The sequence below is a fragment of the Bos indicus genome, chromosome 11, assembly GCF_029378745.1.
Source record: "Bos indicus isolate NIAB-ARS_2022 breed Sahiwal x Tharparkar chromosome 11, NIAB-ARS_B.indTharparkar_mat_pri_1.0, whole genome shotgun sequence".
NCBI lineage: Eukaryota > Metazoa > Chordata > Mammalia > Artiodactyla > Bovidae > Bos > Bos indicus.
The window spans coordinates 10,748,806-10,763,043 of record NC_091770.1 but is presented as its reverse complement, the minus strand read 5'-3'; the positions used below and the strand labels follow the sequence as shown (position 1 = coordinate 10,763,043).

The 14,238-nt window shown below is 41.3% G+C and overlaps 1 protein-coding gene across 1 annotated transcript; it reads left to right on the top strand.

Annotated features, from left to right (window-relative positions):
- The first annotated feature begins 5,883 nt into the window (after positions 1 to 5,883).
- C11H2orf78 (chromosome 11 C2orf78 homolog) lies at positions 5,884 to 13,892 on the top strand. Its single transcript, XM_019969443.2, has 3 exons — positions 5,884 to 6,291; positions 9,602 to 10,360; positions 11,642 to 13,892. The coding sequence occupies exons 1-3, from the start codon at positions 6,192 to 6,194 to the stop codon at positions 13,555 to 13,557; spliced, it is 2,775 nt and encodes a 924-aa protein (XP_019825002.2). The 5' UTR covers positions 5,884 to 6,191; the 3' UTR covers positions 13,558 to 13,892.
- Positions 13,893 to 14,238: the final 346 nt, after the last annotated feature.

The following is a 14,238-nucleotide window of genomic DNA, read 5'->3' as shown; positions in this document are numbered from 1 at the left end:
ATGCAAACCGTGAACTTACAGATGTTCAAGCTGGTTTTAGAAAAGGCAGAGGAATCAGAGATCAAATTGCCAACATCCACTGGATCGTGGAAAAAGCAAGAGAGTTCCAGAAAAACATCTATTTCTGCTTTATTGACTATGCCAAAGCCTTTGACTGTGTGGATCACAATAAACTGTGGAAAATTCTGAGAGAGATGGGAATACCAGACCACCTGACCTGCCTCTTGAGAAACCTATATGCAGGTCAGGAAGCAACAGTTAGAACTGGACACAGAACAACAGACTTGTTCCAAATAGGAAAAGGAGTACGTCAAGGCTGTATATTGTCACCCTGCTTATTTAACTTATATGCAGAGTACATCATGAGAAATGCTGGGCTGGAAGAAACACAAGCTGGAATTAAGATTGCCAGGAGAAATATCAATAACCTCAGATATGCAGATGACACCACCCTTATGGCAGAAAGTGAAGAGGAACTCAAAAGCCTCTTGGTGAAAGTGAAAGAAGAGAGTGAAAAAGTTGGCTTAAAGCTCAACATTCAGAAAACGAAGATCATGGCATCTGGTCCCATCACTTCATGGGAAACAGATGGGGAAACAGTGGAAACAGTGTCAGACTTTATTTTGGGGGGGCTCCAAAATCACTGCAGATGGTGATTGCAGCCATGAAATTAAAAGACGCTTGCTCCTTGGAAGGAAAGTTATGACCAACCTAGATAGCATATTAAAAAGCAGAGACATTACTTTGCCAACAAAGGTCTGTCTAGTCAAGGCTATGGTTTTTTCCAGTGGTAATGTATAGATGTGAAAGTTGGACTGTGAAGAAAGCTGAGCACCGAAGAATTGATGCTTTTGAACTGTGGTGTTGGAGAAGACTCTTGAGAGTCCCTTGGACTGCAAGGAGACCCAACCAATCCATTCTAAAGGAGATCAGTCCTGGGTGTTCATTGGAAGGACTGATGCTAAAGCTGAAACTCCAATACTTTGGCCACCTCATGTGAAGAGTTAACTCATTGGAAAAGACTCTGATGCTGGGAGGGATTGGGGGCAGGAGAAGGGGATGACAGAGGATGAGATGGCTGGATGGCATCACTGACTCGATGGACAAGAGTTTGGGTGAACTCTGGGAGTTGGTGATGGACAGGGAGGCCTGGTGTGCTGCAGTTCATGGGGTCGCAAAGAGTCGGACACAACTGAGTGACTGAACTGAACTGAACTGAAGAAGAGCCTTGGCGGGTAGATGAACTGGATATGTTACACCAAGACATCTCAGTTAACCTAATGGTTTCAAAATGCAGGAAGTGAGTCTATGGGACCAGACAACACCCTAACTATAAAAATAAAGCTTTGTAGTATAGTCTGAAGTCAGGAAGGGTGATTTCTCTAGCTCCATTCTGCTCAAGATTTCTTTGATTATTCAGGGTCTTTTGTGTTACCATACAAATTGTGAAATTTTTTGTTTTAGTTTTGTGAAAAATGCCATTGGTAATTTGATAGGGATTGCATTGAATCTGTAGATTGCTTTGGGTAGTATAGTTATGTTCACAATACTGATTCTTCCAGTTCAGCAACATAATAGATCTCTCCATCTGTTTATGTCATCTTTGATTTCTTTCATCAGTGTCTTATAGTTATGTGTATACAACACTTTTGTCTCCCTAGGTAGGTTTATTCCTAGATATTTTATTATTTTTGTTGTAATGGTGAATGAGATTGACATCTTAATTTCTCTTTCTGATTTTTCAATGTTAGTGTATAGGAATGGAAGTAATATCTGTATTGTTTTGTGTCCTGCAATTCTACAAAATTCACTGACTAGCTCTAGTTCTGATAGTGTCTTTAGGACTTTCTATGTATAGTGTCACATCATCTGCAAACAGTAACAGTTTTAATTCTTTCCAATATGGGTTCCTTTTATTTTTTATCTTCTCTGATGCCATGGCTAGGACTTCCAAAAGTATGGTAAATAACAGTGGTAAAAGCTACAGCCTTCAAGACAGTATGGTGAAAGTGAAAGTGAAGTCACTCAGTCGTGTCCGATTCTTTGCAACCCCATGGACTGTGGCCTACCAGGCTCCTCCATCCATGCAATTTTCCAGGCAAGAAGACTGGAGTGGGTTGCCATTTCCTTCTCCAAGACAGTATGGTACTGGCACAAAAACAGAAATATAGACCAGTGGAAAAAGACAGAAAGCCCAGAGGTAAACCCACACACCTATGAGCACCTTATCTTTGACAAAGGAGGCATGAATATACAATGGAAAAAAAAGATAGTCTCTTCAATAAGTGCTGCTGGAAAACTGGACAGCTACATGTAAAAGAGTGAAATTAGAACACTTTCTAACACCATACACAAAGATAAACTCAAAATGAATTAAACACTTAAATGTAAGACCAGAAACTATAAAACCCTTAGAGGAAAACATAAGTAGAATACTCTTTGACATAAATCACAGCAAGATCCTCGATGACCCACCTCCTAGAGTAATGGAAATAAAAACAAAAATAAACAAATGGGACCTGATTAAACCTAAAAGTTTTTTCATAGCAAAGGAAACCATAAGCAAGATTAAAAAACAAACCTCAGAATGGGAGAAAATAATTGCAAATGAAACATCTGACAAAGGATTAATCTCCAAAATGTACACACAGCTCAGGCAGCTCAATATCAGACAAACAAATAGCCCAATAAAAAATGGGCAGAAGATCTAAACATGCATGTCTCTAAATAGGACATACAGATCACTAATAAACACATGAAAAATGCTCAACATTGCTCATTATTAGATAAGTGCAAATCAAAACTAAAATGAAGTATTACCTTATTACTGTCAGAATTGACATCACCAAAAAGTCAAAAACAATAAATGCTGGAGAGGATGTTGAGAAAAAGGAACCCTCTTGCATTGTTGGTGGGAATGTAAGTTGATATAGCCACTGTGGAGAACAGTAAAGAGATTTCTTTAAAAAACAGAAATAAAACCATCATATGACCCAGAAATCCCACTACTGGGAATATACCTTGAGCAAACCACAATTCTAAAAGACACATGTACCCCAATGTTCTTAGCAGTACTATTTACAATAGCCAGGACATAGAAGCAACCTAGATGTTCATCAACAGATGAATGGATAATGAAGTTGTGGTATATCTATATAATGGAATATTACTCAACCATAAAAAAGAATGATTTGTCAGTTCTCATGGGGTGCATGAACCTAGTGCCTATTATACAAGTGAAGTAAGTCAGAAGGAGAAAAACAACTATCATGTACTAACATATACATATGGAATCTAGAAAAGTAGTACTGATCAACATCTTTGTATGGCAGTAATACAGGCTCAGATGTACAGAACAGACTTGTGGACACAGTGGGTGAAGGAGAGGGTGGGGTGAATTAAGAGCATAGCATTGAAACATGTACATTACCAAAGTTTACATAGATAGCCAGATGCAGGGAGCTTGACCCCATGCTGTGTGACAACCTAGAGGGGTGACATGGAATGGAAGGTGGAAGGGAGGTTCAAGAGGGAGGGGACATATGTATAGCTATGGCTGACCCATGTTGATGTATTTCAGAAACCATCACAACATTGTAAATTAATTATATTCCAATTAAAAATAAATAAATTTTAAAAATAAAAAAAATAAGACCTAAGGTCAGGGAAGGGTTGATGTTCCAAAGTGTTGAACTCTTTAATTTCTTCTTCCTACATGTAAGATTCTCTTAGAGGATAAGATGATGCTGAGATTGCAAGCTAAAGTTAAATGATTGGAACTAGGGAAACCAAATAAGTTACTTAGGTTTGGTGGAATCAGGAAAAGTCTAACTCATAGTTTCCCTAAGTAGAATTGAATATTGGAACTGAACATTTTAATATGTAAACATTTTATTGCTACTAAAATTGGTCTTAATGCATTTCCCTCTATCTCACACCATCCACCCAAACCTGCAGTAGTCATGAGTCCCTTGATATCCATGGGAATATAGAGAAAGAGAGACTTGTTTGGCTTGCAGGTATTTAGTATATATTGTTAGCCTCACATCACATACTAGAATCATGGAAATAGGCCATCTGAAGTATGAAGTTTAGGGGGAAAAAACCTTGATATGCACTTAAAAGCCTAAGCCACATCTGTACACCACATCTTTCACAATTTCTTGTCAGCTAAGTATCATCCCCCATATATTTCATAATAGGGAAAACAAGCATATAAATTAAATATGTGTCTTCAGAGATCCCATCTGTGAGAAACCTCCTTGGTATTAGCAAAGTCCCCAGATAGATTGCTCTTTGAACCCCTGAAAGCTTACTACCAAGGAAAATGAATAGAACCATAGATTCCCTCCTTCAAATCAGCTTACCCCACATATAAGTCATTAGCAACTCAGCCATAACTCACATTATCAAAATCACAAGAGTGGTTAGTGAGAAAAGCACTAACCAGGAGGGAAAAGCAGAGGCACTCCAGGCCAAGTCGGGCTGACAGCAGATAGCTGCTCCTTCCACTTGGGTGCACAGTGCAACTCAACAAAATGCCTTTTTCACAGATGCTTTTTAAAGTTTTTCCACAAGATCCATCAGGTCAAGTTAGTTCATGATGCTTCAAAATAAACATGCAGTATGCCTTACAACGCTGGATTCCCTACAAAATATGACAAAGAAAGAAATGCTCTGTAGGCAAAACCAGAGCATTTAAAAACAGTCTGTATTCTATAAACACATCAGTGAATGATATAAACAAGGTAATATGACATAAAATGAAAAATATATGTAAGATTATTCTTTTTAGTGTACAGACTTCATGGCAGTTGCTGCACTATCTAGGTACATAAATATATCTGTATCTAAAATTGTTGGTTCTGTTAATACAAAGTGAGGTCAAAGTGTGTCCACTTGCTTCTCACAGAAATTGAAAAATCTACATGACTCTCTTTTAACCTGTGCCCTTTCACCTTACCAGCACCAGCCCCCTCCCCAGCATATTTTCCACAAATGTCCTCTTCTATCTCTAATTCTCCTGTTCATTTTGTCTGGCCTTGCACCCAAGCATGCAAGAGAGAATCCCAGAGGCCCAAGATTCTAGAGTGGCTGTTTGCAAGGGGGAGGAGGCTACAGCAACTGCCACCCTGGATATACTTAATGTGGGAAGGAAAAGGGACAGTATCCAGAATGCCTCTCATATATAAAAGAGCTGGATGGCAGGATGCCTGTGTGGCCCAAGGAACCAGAGGTAGCAAACCATGGTCAAAAGAATTGCAACCAAAGGCTGCAAGAGAAAAGGTCTGCAACCAGCTGTGTGTCCTAGCTCTCTGGTATTTGCTTCCATTGGGCAGAGTCTATTTTGTGAAGCATCAAGCACTGAAAAGAAGACTCCTGATGCTGGAAGTTGACAAGAAGTAAGTAACAAGCAAGACGGTAAGAATTCAAGATCAAGAGTTGTCCCAGAAACAATGCCTAGAACAACAACAACAACAAAAATGGAGGGCAGAAGAGAAATGCAAGTCCAACCTGGCCCAGCCCAAGAAAAGGAGGCGTCAAGGAGACGAAACTAAAAGAGAAGAGCCTTGGACCATTGGACCACATCATTCTCCACAAGGTGCATTCAACCAACTTCGCCCTACTCTTTAACGAAGTTACAAAAAGAGCTTCTTAATCCCTTCCTTTGCTCCTTAAAAGCTACTGCAAGTTCACTTAATTTAATAGACTGATAGGACTTCAGAACAACTATAATAGTTCAAACTGGATGGCTCTTTCCTTCTTCTCTAAGGTTATTAATTAACCAAGACATACGTAACTGTAAGTGCATAACACATAAAATATAATGCTATGTAGAATATAAGTAACTATGTTAATTGTATTAATGAGCATCTATAAGAAATGTTGCAATGATTTCCTTCATGGAAGAGCTTGAGGGAAGTAAATCTGTCTTGGAGGATTTCGCCTCCCCGGAGCTCAAACATTTAGGTGTTTCCTACACCTTTTTTCTGCATCCAATCCTGTCTTCTTATTGGCGATCTGACCTCCCTATTGGCTATATCATACCTTTAAACTGCCCGCTTTGTGACATCATTCTCCCACCAAATCTACTACCACCTGGTAGAATCTTGGGGTTTCCATGGAGTTGTCTGTAAATAAATTTGGATCATCGCAAGTGACCAGTGACCAGTGACCTTTGTACTGGCCACATGTACACTTGGCTGCAGTCATTCCAGACATCCTCTCGTATCATCTCCTCCTCCCTTGTATCTACAGTTAGTTTTTCCTCTACTTCTCTGACCATGTCAGGTATGGAAAGAAACTTTGTAAAGTTTTTCATTAGATTTATTTTTCTGCCCGTAAATTTAGTAGCAGATTCAAAATGAATAATGAAGGAAAGTATTGAACTAGAAATCTGGAGACCTAATTTCAGTTTTGACTTGGACATTTACTATCTCTGTGACTTTGGACACTTTGGACAAGTCTCACAAGGTCTGTTTTTTCCTCATCTAATGTTACATCTAATGTTACATTAGGATGCTACATTGGTCTATCTCTCTGGTCCTTTTCTTTTCCATATTGAATCTCAAAGGGGACCCATGTAGAACATGAAATCAGAGACTTCTCAAGAGTGTTTCAACAGAAACAGAGAAAAGCCAGGTGGTGTAGAAAATTAGCAATATTTACTGAGTTGTTTCACCCATAATGGTCACCCTCAGTTAATATTTCAGTTTTAGTATTTTAAATTTAGTGCTGCTCAAAAAGTAATATTCACTTGTTTTTGGAGTTTTCTACCTAAATGAGTTGAAAAGAGAAAACAGGGAGAGAGGATGGAGAGCTCTGGGCTAACGGGAGGCGTGTAGTCAAACACAAGGAAGTTTAGGACTGTCCTCATCAGCAGAGGCCGATGGGAACCAAGAGGATGGAGAAAATACAAGAATGAGGAGAGAGAGCAAGGAGGAGTTCTCAGGAAAAAGGTAGTTTGGGATGGAATGCTGACAGGATCCAGAGATTTTAAATTAAAGCAGAAAGAGCACAGAGAACAATCTGCTTAGAGCAGGGCAAAATACCGTTGATTTTCACAAATGCTTCTGTTAATAGACTAGGAAGGAAAGTAAGGCCAGAATAAGGTATCACCAGGAAAAACAGCTTATCAGAAAAGTCATACTCAGTGTTTTTCTTTTATTGCCTCTCTCAACACAGATGGCACTTGACAATTTTGAATATAAATATTTTAGAAATATGTTTTAGAAATGATAGTTCCTATAAACAAGAAACAAAAGTGATGAAAATCAGGGGGCTGATTTTCATTCATTCTGACTTTGAAACTATTAGACATTTTACCAATTAAAAATAACATTTTAAAATGATATTTTTAACTTAAATCAGAAAGACTCATTCTTTTGTGTGATAGTAGGTTCTAAGTCAAGGTTGCTTTTCATCTTTACAATTATTTCCTTCCTAACACAGAGAGCACATTGACCAACAGCCATCATCCATTTTTAGAGCTTAGCTACCTAGGAAGGAAAATAAAAAGGCAAACCCTGTATCTCTAATTCCACATATAGGGAATTCCCTGGTTGTCCAGTGTAGTTAGGACTTGGTGCTTTCACTGCCAGACTGCACAGTGCTGCTAGGAAAAAAAATCTGCATTTATCTAAAATATTGTTGTGGAGTCCTTTGAATTTTCCTACATTTAAAAATCTTTTTAAACTGGATTCTAGTGAAGATGGTTCTCTCAGGTTTTGGAATATCATCCTTCTGGATGTTGAAGATGATTATAATCTAAGTTCTAGGATAAATATGAAAACCGTCTTGATACTTTTTAAGTTTTCCTTTCTGCTTGTGACATAGTTATATTCATTGAAATATATATTTTTACTAGACTTAGTACCTGTTACTTGCTGCATAAAAATATGAATGAGCCCAATAATGAAATTCCTTTATACATTATTTGGCTGTCTACTTTGTACCTTTTTTTTACTGAAATAATTGTCTACATATATTGGGCTACCTATACAATCACATTTATTGCATTCTGTTGCTTGCTATGCATGTTTTACAGATACATCTTCTCTGTCGGTATGTATTGGCTAGGAATTCATTTCAGAGAAGGCAATGGCACCCCACTCCAGTACTCTTGCCTGGAAAATCCCATGGACGGAGGAGGCTGGTAGGCTGCAGTCCATGGGGTCGCACAGAGTCGGACATGACAAGCGACTTAGCAGCAGCAGCAGGAATTAATTTAAAATCACCTTCTATTGTGTCTTTTCATTAATAGTATTAACCAAGATAAAGTGAGCAATATTCACTCATAATATTGTATATATGATACAGAACTTTATTTATCATGAAACTTACTATGCTTTAACACTTGCCACATGCTGAAGTTTTCATATCTATATTATACATGTATATATACATTAACTATATATATAATGTATAAAATAATTCGCTTTTCATCATTTTTCTATGTCTTTCTAGAATTTGTTAAATCTTCCTCCATATAAATCATATGTAATATATCATTTATTCATGTATTATTTATTATGTAATATATTAATTATTCGTATTTACTTATTACTGCTATTATTATTTTTGTTGTGATAACCACTCTATAGATAAGTAGTCTGAAACTCAGAGAGTTAAATAGCTTTTTTCATTCAAAAGGCATTTCAGAAATTCACTTTCAGGTAATCATTTTGAGGTGGGATGAGAAGTCAGGCTTGAAGAGGGTAAAGATGACCCTTTAAATTTATCACTGGACTCTAGGTAACAGTGAGGGAAATGTGCAAGTAAAGTGAGACACTAAAGATTACAATAGTAATAGCTATAGTGTTTTCAAATGGACAAAAAAATGCCTACATTATAAGTTGAATTTCTCCTGGTTTCTGGCCGTATCATGCTCAGATCGGCATCCTGGCAAGAAAGTCAGGATACTTAGATTCTGAAACCTGATAATGATACTAATATAATGAGGGAACTTGAACAAGTCAATCTGAACTCTCTTAGCCTCAGTTTCCTTCCTCATGAAATGAAATTATGAGAACAGAAGTTCTCTAAGGACCTCCTAGTTCTAAAATGCTTCAATTCTAGGAAACAGCATGCAAGTCAATACTAGTGCAGGCTTAAGGGAAAGATAGGGCAGGAAGAAGGATATTTCCTGCCTGGAGAACAATGTCTGAATCACATCACTTGGGTCTTCTGCACAATGTATGTACAAGACAGGGGCACAGGTAGTCAACATAAGGAAGTGTCAAACTGCTCCAACCCTTACAGCCGTCATAACTGCCTGATTTTTGGTTTCTCAGGAAGTATTGATATTAGAGGCGTCTGATAGCAAGAACCAGACACGACTGAGCAACTTCCCTTTCACTTTTCACTTTCACGCATTGGAGAAGGCAGTGGCAACCCACTCCAGTGTTCTTGCCTGGAGAACCCCAGGGACGGGGGAGCCTGGTGGGCTGCCATCTACGGGGTCGCACAGAGTCGGACACGACTGAAGCAACTTAGCAGCAGCAGCAGCAGATAGCAAGAACCTTAAGATAATGCTGTTCCTCAAACACAGTGGAAATTTATCAACCTCACTCATCTTTTTCTTACCCTCTTGTTCTTACAGAAAATTTCCAAAATCCATCTGCACTTGGAACCCAGAATTCTCTGCAGCTGTCTCTTCCTGCGGTGAGCAACGCAGCTTCCCTCACAGAAAGTGTCTGCACCTTCTCCAGGGTCTCTGCTCCAGCCCTCAGTTCAGCATGGCTATTGCCAGCGGGCTCCGACACCTCTTTCCAGCCACTTATGAGTAGTGCCTACCTTTACCAACATTCCAGCACAACTATGTTATCTGGAGTCACTGGCCAGAGCCAGCTCTCCACCTCAGCTGCTTCCTATCCGGGTGTTTTTGAGTGGAACATCACAGGAAGCACTGAAAGGAAGTCTTCTTCACTTGGAGACTTCACTGTGACAGTCATTGACCAAGACACAGCTGTTTCCTCCATGTCTATGGCAGCCCAGTATGACAAAACATCAGACATCAATAGCAAGGTCCCTCTATATCCATCTCTTTCTGCCAGCCTTGTTCAGGGAACACCATCTCAGATTCCAAATCAGGGACACAGCCTGTCACTTCCCCACCAGGGAGGAAGCCAGGTATATTACTATCACCAAGGCACACTGGGGCCTTTACTATCTGAAGAACTCGGCCCCCGCCTGCAGTCCTATGGCTCTGTGTCGTATGCAGGAAGCAGGACCTCTGCCCAGCCAGAAATGGTCATGGTACTAAAGGAGATTCAGCCCACAAATATCCTACCACCAGCTTCTACCTCTGGAGTCTACTACTCTGTGTCTGCTCAGCCCATCACAGACACAGGTTTTCAAGGTGAGTACAACAGCAAGAAAGTAGAATGAGCTCGGCATTCAAAAAATGGGGTCAAATCTACAGCTGGGAAGTGGCGTATAGACAGAATTTAGATCCTGGGACTTGAATAACCACGACCTTTGCTCGGTGCTCTCTGTTTTTAGACTGTATGTGAGAACACCTGATGCAGGTGGAAGGCTGTGCACTGTGAAGGTCATTTATGCTACGTGTAAGAGAACCACAGTGCAGTTCAGTCGCTCAGTCGTGTCCGACTCTCTGTGACCCCATGGACTGCAGCACACCAGGCCTCCCTGTGCATCACCAGCTCCTGGAGGATATTTGTGGGCTGAATCTCCTTTAGTACCATGACCATTTCTGGTTGGGCAGAGGTCATCAAACTCACACCCACTGAGTCGCTGATGCCATCCAACCATCTCATCCTCTGTCGTCCCCTTCTCCTCCCACCTTCAGTCTTTCCCAGCATCAGGAAACATGCTCTCTTTTCAAATGGGTCAGCTCTTTGCATCAGGTGGCCAAAGTATTGGAGTTTCTGCTTCAACATTAGTCCTTCCAATGAATATTCAGGATTGATTTCCTTTAGGATGGACTGGTTGGATCTTTGCAGTTCAAGGGACTCTCAAGAGTCTTCTCCAACACCACAAGTGCGTACCAAAAGGTACCACGTTTTCCACTGCTCTAGTTGATCAGTCCCCCCTGTACTACCACTCTGTGTCACTCCCTTCCCTGATCTATTGCTGTAGTCTTCTTGGGAGGTGTTTCAGAACTCTTATTATGATAGTGCCAGTTTAACTGTCCCTCATTTACTTACTTTACACCAAGATTTAAGACCCTGTGGTCTGAGATCCTGTCCGGAGCAGGCAGGCTGAAGATTCTTTGTTTATATATTTTATCAGGAAGAGCTCTACTCCCTCTCATAGTTCATGGTGTGAAGTGTGTTTAGTCTCTCAGGAAAGCGGGGAGAATTGAAAGGACTCTACACGAGAATCCTAGGCTTTGTAAGACATGTTATATTTTAAAAATATGACTCATTTTAATTTGGCTTATAAGATCCCTATGGAATACAAAGAAAGCCAAAAATCAGTGACATCAAATGATCACCAGTAAGAATTAGAACAGTCACCTCTTAGCTCCTAGCATAAGACAGTGTCCACCGCCCTTAAGACTAGGTAGTAGAAATGCCTTGCCCAGCACTGAAAGGTACATGATTACTGTGCTGGTGTCTGAGGGTGGAGGGAGCATTTCACTCACCAGGGACTGACTTCTTCCTTGATTCCTCTGTAGTGATGGAGACTTCCCTGAGGATGGAAAATTCCCTGGGATCGCAACCTCCAAGCCAGACATTTTGTCTGTCAGAAACTTCAGAATTCCCCAGGTCCTGCATTAGCAGAAATATCCAGATACTTGAGAGTAATCCACCACTTGAACTTGGGGACGTTTCAAGGATAGCTCCAGTCCAGAGTGCCAGTAATCTCCTGGCACTGCCTCCAGCTCCAAGCCAGGAACAAACAGAGAATAAGAATTTGGATGATATGAAAACTAAGTTTTCAAAGCCTCTGGATGATGCTTACCAGATCCCAATAGAAAACCAAGATCCTCCACTAGTCCCTTTAGAAATCTCTGATATTCACGAGCTCCTGGCCAGCATTGATCCCCTCAGCCAAGAGGAGCAACTTGTTTCTGAAAATGTGAATCTGGGAAAGAATAGCTTGAGTTTTGAGGACTTGGGGACACTTGAAAATGGGTTTGAATCTAGCAGTGGCTTTGCAGACATTGCTACACTGGTGGAGGATATTCACCTTCCCCAGTTCTTTCATTCTTTGAAAGACCTTGATCAAGCCGAAGCTCCAAAGCTGATCACAGCCAAAGATACCAGCATTGTTAAGGTGAATCAGGTGCAGGAAAAGCCAAATGTCATAAAGGCGCCCTCTGATCAACCCAGGAAGAACAAACATAAAGCCTCTGAGTCTGTCAGTGATGCTCCCAAGGCCAAAATCCAGCCAAAGGACCCAGAGTGCCCGTTCGGGGGAGAAGTGATTATATGCAATGCTGCAGTCAGTGACAAGGCTCCCGTGAACACAGCCAAACAGCCGAACAGCAAAACTCAGAACGCGGCAACCAGCAGAACCAACAAAACTAAGAGCCATGGGCAAGAAAAGACCAAGAGAACCAGAGAAAACAAGAAGGCGGAAGAGAATAAGCCATCAGGGAACAAAGTCAAGGCAGAGGAAAAGCCAAGCGTTCCCAAGATGAAGCGAAAGAAAAACCAACCTGACTTTAGCCAAGAGAACTTTAAAAAGCCTCGGAGCTGCCTAGGCATGCACATGCTGGAGTCTGTGCAGGTGTTTCACGCACTGGGGAAGAAGAGCGATCAGAAAACTGGACTCAATTCCTCTCGGGTCCTGGGAAATTCAAGCAACCCTAAAGACCCCCAGCCATCCCCTGCTATCAAGTCATGGCTCAATACCCCATGTGAGGGTAAAGGTCCTGAGAAAACTCCAGTCAAAGCCCAGAAACCAGACGACAGTGCTGAAAAAGAGTGTCTATCTCCATCGCAGTACGAGCTGCCTCCTCCTGGGAAGGTCAAGTTAGTACCTTTGCCTTTTCCTACCCTGGACAAGCCTCAGGCTCGACCTGTTCCTCGGAGGCCACAGTCTCTGGCCTCATATCGGCCTGCTGTGGCTTATCCTGCCTGGCCTGGTTCTACTAACTCAGCTCAACCTGCTGCAGTCAATGCATCCCGGCCAGCTCCTGCATCTTTGCCAGGTCCTGCCAAACCAGCTCAGACAACTGTGACCAATCCAACCCGACCGGGTTTGACCAAACCTACCCGGCCTAGCGTCCCTCAGTCTGCTGCTCCTCGGCCTGTGCCCTACAGAACTTCATCCTGCACTTCTCTCCAGCGGGAGTCTGTTCCCCCTGCTGTGACCAAGCACCAGTCCCCACCCAAGCCTCAAACCCAGTTTCTACTCCAAGACTTCTGCTTCCAACCAATTCCTTGGAGGAAACCCAATGTTCCTGAGCCAGTAATGTCAAAGCCCATCACAAAAGAGCAGCGGCCAGAGCGGGAGGCCATGAAGAGGAAGGCTCAACTAGAGCGTGAGAATGCTGCTAAATATACCTCTTTGGGGAAAGTGCAATATTTCATTGAGAGGGAAAAAGAGATGGAAATTGCTCGATACTATGGGTATGCCATGTGAGAGCTGCTAGGATTGTTGGTGCCACCTGGGGTACCAGTTGTTTTTCCATAGATAGATAGATATAAATTTCTCTATTTATTCTGATATATTTTAAAACTTAAAACTGAACAAATATAATAAGAGTTAATAGACAAATAATAAAGAAGACTTTTGAATTTGAGATGATGTTAATTGTGCCTTTTTTTTTTTTTTTGGTTGGGGCAGGAATCAAAGTCTGCACAAGAAAGGAAGGACTGAATGTTGGATGAGAGAAGGAGGGAAAAGGTGTAAAACCTGAGGAAAGAGGAAGGAACTTGGCCCAGGGCTAGGAAGGCCAAGAGATTTTATGGATTTATAAAAGGAAGCAGGAGTGGGGGAAATGGTAGAAGTAAAATGAGGTTATGGTGAGGTTAGGGTTGAAAGAACAATATGAGTAGAGTTGAAGATGACAGAAGATGAGTCTAGTTTGACAAGGAGAAACAGAAAAAGTGTCTCTTTGAGACTGGCCTTATGTCTCAACACCACCAGATATGTATTTCAAGAGGTTCAGGACACCCCTCCGAAAGGTCTGAGTTACCTAAGTGTGATGACAGAGGGGAACTGGGAAGTCTACCAGGTGAGTGGCAAGGGCTCAGTGTTATCTTGGCAGCTGACAAGAGGGCGAGGGCCAAGTGAACTGCTGCAGCAGGAGGCTCAGGAACA

Bases quoted from the DNA above. Each gene is read 5' to 3' on its own strand.
- C11H2orf78 (XM_019969443.2), top strand. From the start codon at position 6,192: ATGTACACTTGGCTGCAGTCATTCCAGACATCCTCTCGTATCATCTCC. The intron at 6,292-9,601 runs GTATGGAAAGAA...TTGTTCTTACAG, and splicing joins TACTTCTCTGACCATGTCAG to AAAATTTCCAAAATCCATCT. The intron at 10,361-11,641 runs GTGAGTACAACA...ATTCCTCTGTAG, and splicing joins CACAGACACAGGTTTTCAAG to TGATGGAGACTTCCCTGAGG.